This window comes from Athene noctua, chromosome 36, assembly GCF_965140245.1.
Source record: "Athene noctua chromosome 36, bAthNoc1.hap1.1, whole genome shotgun sequence".
Lineage (NCBI taxonomy): Eukaryota > Metazoa > Chordata > Aves > Strigiformes > Strigidae > Athene > Athene noctua.
The window spans coordinates 332,901-342,150 of record NC_134072.1 but is presented as its reverse complement, the minus strand read 5'-3'; the positions used below and the strand labels follow the sequence as shown (position 1 = coordinate 342,150).

General features: G+C 62.0%; 1 protein-coding gene across 1 annotated transcript; it reads left to right on the top strand.

Annotated features, from left to right (window-relative positions):
* The first annotated feature begins 406 nt into the window (after positions 1-406).
* On the top strand, positions 407-3,768 carry LOC141972836 (acrosin-like). The gene is made up of 6 exons (XM_074930872.1): positions 407-492; positions 807-1,007; positions 1,343-1,612; positions 1,883-2,021; positions 2,499-2,827; positions 3,690-3,768. Exons 1-6 carry the CDS (start codon positions 407-409, stop codon positions 3,766-3,768), a joined length of 1,104 nt encoding a protein of 367 aa, XP_074786973.1.
* The last annotated feature ends 5,482 nt before the right edge of the window (positions 3,769-9,250 follow it).

Here is a 9,250-nt window from a genome sequence, read left to right as displayed (position 1 = left end):
GGCTGGGAGAGATGTTCATATCCCTTGTAGTGCCTTATCTTGTAGTAAGACCTTGCGGAAGCTTTTTCTTGCCTTTTCACGTAGTAGCATGATGTTCATGTGGAAACTGAACATCTGTGAAAAAAGAGTCAGCTTGAACTGTAACCGTGAGCCCACAGCAGGGAGCTCTCAGGGAGCACTGAGCGGGGTGTGCGGGGGTGTCTGATCCCAGCGTCTGCCTCCCCTCGTGCTTGGAAACCCCCGTGTTGTCCCCCCCGCCCCGGGAGACCACTGTGCCCGGCCCCGGACCCAGCAACCCTGTGACATCAGCCTCGTTGCCAAGGGCACCGTGGGCACCGCGAGCCCTGTGGGCACTCTGTCGGCTGCTGCGCTGGTGGTGACACCCCTCAGCTCTGGCAGCTGGCACATGGCACTGGCAGTGATGGATCTGCTCCGTCTCCTCGTCGTGCTGGCCCTGTGCCGGCCTGCGCAGGGCACCTGGGACAGCTGTGGGTAAGTGGCCGAGGCTCTGGCAGGGAGCTTGGGCAGCCTGCTGGGGTTCCCTGGAGGGTCCCCGCTGGCCCCCCGTGGCCACAGCACGGCTTCCCCAGCCCCACGCGGGAGCCTCGGCTCCTGGCAGCACCCGGGCTGCTGGCACAACTGGCCTGCGGAGCTACAGCAGAAACGGGGGTGGCCGCCCGCCCGCCCCCCGGGGCTCCCCGGCCTCGCTGTGCGTGCAGCGCCCCGTGGGGAGGGCAGAGGGCTGACCTTCAGCCGGGACAGCCGCGAGCTGTCGAGCAGGACGCTGATGAGATTTTTGGTTGCAGACGGACCTGCGGACTCCGGAACGTGGCTGCTGACGACGGCACCTCGCCTGTGCTCGGGGGAAAAGACGCCCTGGCAGGGTCCCAGCCCTGGATCGTCAGCATCCAGGATCCCTGGGCAGCAGGCACGGGACATGTGTGTGGAGGGTCCCTCATAAGCCCACAGTGGGTCCTGACAGCAGCCCACTGCTTCCTCGAGGCCAGGTAAGGAGGGCCAGGCACGGGGATATCCCCCGGCACTCGCGGGCGCCCCGTCCGCAGCACCGCGGGCTGCTCCCGTGCCCTCGCCTTGCCGTACAGCCGGTGCCTGGGCACTGCAGAGCCCGGCTGAGAGGCTGCTCAGGAGAGAGCTGGGCTCCTGCCCCGGCTTCCTCCGGCCTCCAGCTCGACACGCCTCGAGCCCGAGGCACGCAGGGGCAGTCTGAGCCTCCGTAGCGCTGCTTTCCTCTGCCCCGTGTGAAGCAGAGGGCAGGGAGCTGGTGGGCTGCGGCAGCACGTGTCTGGGCTCCCTCTGAGCCCTCTCCCCATCTGCCTTCCAGGAACGTCACCATGTGGCGCGTGGTGGTCGGGGCCACCCGCTTGACCCAGCTGGGCCCGGAGGCCCAAGTGCGGAATATCAAGCGGCTTCTGGTTCACGCGGACTATAGGAACATCCCGCACAGGCAGGACGTTGCGCTGCTGGAGTTGGACCAGCCTGTGCAGTGCAGCCGCTCCGTCCAGCTCGCCTGCGTGCCCGACGTCTCGCTGAACGTGTCCGAGCTGACGCCCTGCTACGTCAGCGGCTGGAGGGCCTCGACGGCGAGCGGTGAGTTCCCAAAGAGCGCTCGGGTCCCGAGCGCGAGCTGGGCACGCGGGGGAGGCGGGCTGGGCTTCCTGACAGCGGAGGCGAGAGCCAGAGCCCGCCTGCGGGGACGTGTGCCCGTGGAGAGAGGGGCCTGGCCCAGGGCCCGCGGCGAGAGAGCAGGGCAACGCCGGGGCAAAGCCAAGGCCCAGGGCAGGGAGGGGCTCCCCCAGACAGGGCAGGACACCTGGCCAGGAGCTGCCGGGCATTAATTCCTTTCTGTGCTCACAGCTGCAAGAACAACGGATGTCCTGCAGGAGTCCGAGGTCCGCCTCATCGACCTCAACGTCTGCAACGCCAGCCGGTGGTACGCAGGGGCCCTCCACCCCCACAGCCTGTGCGCTGTCTCCGCGCAGGGCGGCATCGACACGTGCCAGGTAGGAGCCTGCGACAAGGCAGCGCCCAGCGGCACCGGCAGCCCCCTACAGCCGCCCAGACACCCCCCGGCACGGGCTGTGCCTGGCCAGTCGCCCTCCCACCGCTGGGTCCCCGCCGCTGGCGGGGCTCACCGCCCCTTCCCCAGCTGCAGGTCCTTGCCCCTGGCCCCACTTGCCCCAGAGGCCCGGGACTCTGCCCAGAAAGCCCACCCAGCGCTCCTGGCAGCCCTGAGGTCCGGCTCCCAGCCCTGGAACATCCCTCTCGCACCCGGCCAGCGTCGCTGTGCGGAGATGAGCGCCAGCCCCACCCCGCGGGCCCACCACCCCCTCCCAGACAAGGTCCTGTCGGCCCCAGCACCTGAGTAGAGCCTCTGTGCTGGGGACACAGCTCTGGGGGTGCTGGCAGAGAGAAGGAGCCCACCCTAACGCTGCCAGCGGCCACCCGCCACCACCCTGACTCTCTCTCCTCCGCTGCAGGGGGACAGCGGCGGTCCTCTCGTCTGCAGAGACAGCACTGCTGACTACTTCTGGCTCGTTGGGGTGACCAGCTGGGGGACAGGCTGCACGAGAGCAAACCGGCCTGGAATCTACACCTCCACTCAGCACTTTTACAGCTGGATCCTGGAACAGATGGGGCTGAGCCCAGAAGTAACGGCTGCTCCGACGTCAGGGCCGGCCTTCCCATCAACCCCCTTGCAGACGCCGAGGCCAACAGCAACCCCATCAGGCGGCTTCAGCTCCGACACCCTTCTACCGCAGAAGTTGGTGCCATTCTTCACCTGGTTGCAGGAGCTGGTGCAGAACCTGTGGGAAGGGCTGAGCAGCAGGATGGACAGGATCCAGTGCAGGCTGCAGTGCACCACGGCCACCTCCTGCAGGGGCTCTGCCTGCTGAGCCAAGCGTAGCCTCAGCGTCAGCGGCCTGCTCGGTCCTGCCCACGGCCCTCCAACTGCACAAAAAAGGACATTTTCTTAGCTGCTGAATAAAGTTTCCACGTTTCCGAGCTCACCAGGCTTTGGTTCCTTTCCGTCTCCTGTGCACGGCAAGGATTCCATGCCCAGCACCTGCAAAGTGAGGCTGCAGCAGCCAAGTGGGGCACAAAGGGAAAGAGTGACTCCAAGGGGTGACCCCGAGCCTGGTCGGAGGGGAGCGTGAGGGTGCAGTGGGAGAAGGGACCACTGGTCACAGGGGCGAGAGGTCTTGGGGACAGCAGCTGGAACACAGAGTGTCTTAGGCTGGCTGCTGGTGGGACCCCGGTGTGCGTGTGTACAGGGCTCCGGTGAACCTGAACCTGAACTCTCGTGACCCGGGAGACACGGCTCTGGGCAGAGCCAGGCTGTGCCCTGAAGCCGGGCTGAGGAGCTGGCCATCCCAGCACCCATATCCCAGGCGCTCGGTGTCCCTGCTGTCAGCTGAGCCATCTCTGCACGTGCTGCGCTGGTGAATCCAGGGAGCGAAGGGCGTTTGTGTTTCACTAGTAAACATCCAGTCCTGCCCGTCGGGAGAGGCAGAGAAGGACCGGCCTGTGCTCCTGGCGATGGACGGGCTGGTTACGGACCCAGGGGTGCTGGTAAAGGCCTTGGCCTGCCTGTGTCAGTCTGTTCTGCCCTTCACATTACTGGTGTGTGTGTCTGTGCCCGTGTCTGTGTACCTGCCCTTTGGGTGCAGCATCAGTCTGGAAGACACACCCGGGGACGGCAGCAGCCACGTCCATGAGGCTGCGACAGGAGAAAGCTCCTGGGGGTGAGTCCCCCAGATTCGGCTCTCGTGGGACTGAAAGGGGAAATCCCCCGTGCTCAGCAGCGCCCTGGCTGCTCCCTGACAGAACGGGGAAGGAAACGCAGAGAAACTCTGCAGCAGAGACCCCGAGGGGCAGAGGCAGCGCTGGCCAGGTGTGAAGGCCTGTGCAGGGACAGTCAGGGAGTCAGGAAAGGAAAAGGAACGAGTGGCACTGACCCCCCCGGGAAGTTTTGTCAGACCTCTGCAGTTTGATCACTCTAAAAGTAAAGAGCATTTCATCCTGGCAGCCTGTTGGGATGTGGGTAAACTCACGGGGGGATGTGCCAGCCACACATCAGCTGGGACAGCCTGCGATGTGACGAGCACGGTGCCGTCCCTGCGAGGAAATCCGCCCCAGGCCACGGCAGAGAACTGCAGGAGCTCAGCCAGGGCAGAGGAAGAGCGCTCTGCCGAAAGCCTGGGCAGGGGCTGAGGGGAGAGGTGGCGCAGGAACGCAGCGCTGCTGCCTCCGTCCTCACGGCCACTTTGGTCACAGACGTGTTCTCACCCAAATGGAACGTGGTGCTGCCATTCCGGGCCAGGACGGGGTGTGAAAAGAAAAGAAAACGAAGAAGAGAACCAAGAGCGACCTTGCAGGGCTGGAGTAGCAGAGGGAAGATATTTTGGCTGCTGGTATTTTCTGGTGCTGGCATGGCTGAGAAGGGGGTGCATGGGGCTGGCTGCTCAGAGATGTATTGAGGTGCCTGCAGTGAGCGTTTCCCTCTCTGCATGCTGCCCGTCTTGCCGGGGAGCAGGGGGGCTCTGTGGTTTGGCCAGCCAGGACAGAAGGGTGCCTTTAGCCTGGGAGAGAGAGGGGCTGGCTGTGGAGGTGTGTGGGGGTGAGCGCTGGTGCCCCCGAAGGGCTGGGAACGTCCTGGGGAACAGGCTGGGATGGAGAAAGAGACACTGAGGGAGTCGAGGCCTGAGCTTGATCCCCTGCCCACGGCCTCCGATACGCGGCAGGTCACGCGGGAAGGCCTTCCCCAAGGGAGAGCTAAAGAGTTTCTGCACAACGTGCCCCTCGCTCCCCGTGTGCCGGGGCCGCGGCTGCCCCTCGAGGTGCCTGCTGTAGCCGACCTGCAGCCGGCATTACTGTCTCTCCGCAGACGCGCAGAGTGTTGAACCAAAGGCTCGAGAGGTCTCCTGGGCAGGCTAGGCTCTGTTTCCTGCTATTGGGGCATTTTTACAGTCCTCCTCGAGGGGAATTAAACCCACATTTGGGCTTACATATAAAAAAGAAAAACTGAAAATTGACAAGCAATGCACTGGGCGGAGTCCTGCGGCACTAAGCGGTTCTACACGGCTTCGGCAAAGACGCATCACGAGCAGATTCCTCTCTGCAGCGCCATCCTGTACGCGGTTTGCGTGGGGCACCTCAGCCGGGCTGTGGGTCCATCTCCCAGAGCAGAGGGAGCCCCTGAGAGCTCCCGTTCCAGGATGGCTACAAGTCAATGCTGAGGCTGTTTCTTACCTCACCGCCCAGGGTAACTACAGTGCCTTGCAGGGAGTCCTTCTTGTCTCTGTCATCCCTGCTTCAAGTCAGTTTAACCGCTTTCCTGCAGCGGGGCCACCCTGCCCTCCGTGGCAGATGATCATTCCTCAGCCACAAATTCCCACTGCTGAGCCGTTGCAACTTGAATTTCCCCTTCCCTGTCAGCTGTTTGACTTATCCCCGGGTGGGACCGAAAGCCTCCCTCCCCCAGGGGTCGCTGCATGAGTGACCGGCAAAGGCCGGGCCTGTGGCACAGCACAGGAGCGCGTTCCCCTCAGAGAGGGGCTCGCTCCCACCGCTCCCCTTTGGGTCAACCCCGGCACAGGCTGCTTGACCCTGCTCAAGTGCGCGATTCTGGGCCTCCACAACATACCTGTCTTCTGCCTCAAGGCACCCGAGACCCAAGGGACACAGGCCAGCGCGGTGCCCGGGTCGGGGACCACACGTGTTTGTGCGGAGCTCCTGGGGAGCTCGATCTGAGGAGAAGGGGCCCCGGACAAAGGATCTCAAGGCCAAGAGCAACAATGTTCTTCCCACAAGGTGAAAACCCAGCTCCTAGAGCTGGACCCGCGCCGCCACGAGCTTGGCAGCAAAGCTCCATAAACGAGACAAGAATGCTGGATAGGTCTCACCTCCCCGGGAAGATTCCCTGTAAATTGGGTCTTAGCACGGCAGAGGCTGTAGGAGGGAAGACGATACAAATGATGGCAGGGAAAATGCCCAGGCACAGTAGGGCCTGGCTTGAACGGAGGCAGGCACAAGCAAGCACTCTGGAGTACAGTCTTTTATTGCATGCACGAGAGAGTAAGGGCTGTGTTTGCTCCCTGCTGGAGCGGCCCAGGGGCTCTGCACCTCTCTTGCCAAACGACTCCTCAGGACATTGCTCACAAGCCTCCCAGGGAACGCCCTCGTTTTCACACGGGCTGCCGGGGCTGGCTGACGGGTAGCTTTATGCGCAGCAGTGGGCGCCGTGCTCCTGTGCGGGCTGGGGGCTTTGGACCTGCTGGAAGGACGGGCTGCCTGGAAAACTGCAGGCCCGTGGAGGGAAGGGCATCCGCAGCGGGATGGCTCTCCTTTCCGTGCTGTCGTGTGGGCGGTTTTGAGACACCCCTTCCAGACTGCAATTCGGGGCTCAGAGCTGGCCCACGTTGACATGTCCGCTCTAATACATTCTCCACAATGTCTTTTGCCAGGGGCCTTACAGCAAAACCTTTGGCTGAGGTTCTTGGATTTGGCTTAACGTCTGTCTCTGACTTATTCCCTGTTCCAAGAACCTCAGGGACCACAGTTCCAGCGTTCCCAGTCCGTTCTGCAGGGCGCTGCTGAATTCTGGAGATGGCAGTTTGGATGCTCTCCCTCGCAATTGTGCAACTCCGATGCGAGACTTCAGCAGCAGTTGTATTTGCCAGCGGTGCTGACACAGGCAGCTTTTCTCCTTTGCTTGCTTCCAGCCTCTGCTGTTGAGATGCTCTGGGGAATTGTCCTTGCAGCCATTTGCCCACCAGTCCCATTTCCTGCTGGCAAGCTGGAGGAGAAGTCTCCAAAGGCTCCGGTCTTGCGGCACTGCCACACAACTTTCCTGTGCTGGCCAGGGCAGCCCCCCCTTAAAACACGGAGAGAGGCACCCTGAGAAGCCTTCTCCTTCTCCAACCCTTCCTGTGCTCCAGTCCCAGGCACCTTTTCTTCAAGCTCCTGGGCTTCTGCTGCAGCTCTGTGTTCAAGTGCAGCTTTGAACGCACTGTCTGCAGCGACGTCTTGCTTCCTCTCCGATTCGGCATCGCTGCTGAGCCTCTGGGACCGCTTGGCACTTTCCTGTCTCAACTCGGGTTTGGGGCAAGCTTTGTTTTGTGGAGAAATCACTCTATAACTTTTGGAGTTATAAAGTGGGTATGTTTATTCAGCGCTGGGCGCATGGGGGATCGCTCCACCACAAGCATGCGCATCGTTTGCAGCTCCCGTCCGGCTCATCTGTTACAGAATAGTGCATATTCATAGAACGCCTGTACATATACAGAGTCTACCCCCGCCTCCCCTCGCTTCTCATGGCAATCAGGTCTCCTCCCCTTGCGCCTGCGCCATGAGCTCTTCAAGCTCCGGGCTGGGGTCGCGACTTCCTGGGGAGGGGTCGTAAAGATGAAGTACCTCTTCTTCCTCGCCGATGAACTTTTCACCTTGTCGCTCTGCGCAGCCTCAGTTGTTCTCTGGCTTTTGTCCAGATTGCCAGGCCAGTTTATGCTGGTGTTTGGGTAGTCTGTTGCTTCAAGGACTAGGGGGGACTTCTCTTTGGGCTAGGAGATAGTCGCCTAGCAACGTTATCGGCACCTGGTATGTCTTGTTCGAACAGTCCCATACGCCTCCCCTTGTTTTTGCGCAGGCCTTGCACCATCAATCTCAGATTGTTTAGACTCCCCGTCTCAGTTTGGCCTTTGTGCAAAGGTCCTTTCACTCTCGTGCGCTGCCTTCCTTTCCTGCCTTTGGGTGGAGGTGGGCAGGGTGGTTTCCGAGGCTGCAACGGCCGCTGTGCCAGGCGAGAAGTGTGCGTCGCTGTTGCCGGTTTGGGGGCAGCCTTAAATCTGGCCAGGTTGAGGTGCCTGCAGTGAGCGTTTCCCTCTCTGCATGCTGCCCGTCTTGCCGGGGAGCAGGGGGGCTCTGTGGTTTGGCCAGCCAGGACAGAAGGGTGCCTTTAGCCTGGGAGAGAGAGGGGCTGGCTGTGGAGGTGTGTGGGGGTGAGCGCTGGTGCCCCCGAAGGGCTGGGAACGTCCTGGGGAACAGGCTGGGATGGAGAAAGAGACACTGAGGGAGTCGAGGCCTGAGCTTGATCCCCTGCCCACGGCCTCCGATACGCGGCAGGTCACGCGGGAAGGCCTTCCCCAAGGGAGAGCTAAAGAGTTTCTGCACAACGTGCCCCTCGCTCCCCGTGTGCCGGGGCCGCGGCTGCCCCTCGAGGTGCCTGCTGTAGCCGACCTGCAGCCGGCATTACTGTCTCTCCGCAGACGGGCAGAGTGTTGAACCAAAGGCTCGAGAGGTCTCCTGGGCAGGCTAGGCTCTGTTTCCTGCTATTGGGGCATTTTTACAGTCCTCCTCGAGGGGAATTAAACCCACATTTGGGCTTACATATAAAAAAGAAAAACTAAAAATTGACAAGCAATGCACTGGGCGGAGTCCTGCGGCACTAAGCGGTTCTACACGGCTTCGGCAAAGACGCATCACGAGCAGATTCCTCTCTGCAGCGCCATCCTGTACGCGGTTTGCGTGGGGCACCTCAGCCGGGCTGTGGGTCCATCTCCCAGAGCAGAGGGAGCCCCTGAGAGCTCCCGTTCCAGGATGGCTACAAGTCAATGCTGAGGCTGTTTCTTACCTCACCGCCCAGGGTAACTACAGTGCCTTGCAGGGAGTCCTTCTTGTCTCTGTCATCCCTGCTTCAAGTCAGTTTAACCGCTTTCCTGCAGCGGGGCCACCCTGCCCTCCGTGGCAGATGATCATTCCTCAGCCACAAATTCCCACTGCTGAGCCGTTGCAACTTGAATTTCCCCTTCCCTGTCAGCTGTTTGACTTATCCCCGGGTGGGACCGAAAGCCTCCCTCCCCCAGGGGTCGCTGCATGAGTGACCGGCAAAGGCCGGGCCTGTGGCACAGCACAGGAGCGCGTTCCCCTCAGAGAGGGGCTCGCTCCCACCGCTCCCCTTTGGGTCAACCCCGGCACAGGCTGCTTGACCCTGCTCAAGTGCGCGATTCTGGGCCTCCACAACATACCTGTCTTCTGCCTCAAGGCACCCGAGACCCAAGGGACACAGGCCAGCGCGGTGCCCGGGTCGGGGACCACACGTGTTTGTGCGCAGCTCCTGGGGAGCTCGATCTGAGGAGAAGGGGCCCCGGACAAAGGATCTCAAGGCCAAGAGCAACAATGTTCTTCCCACAAGGTGAAAACCCAGCTCCTAGAGCTGGACCCGCGCCGCCAC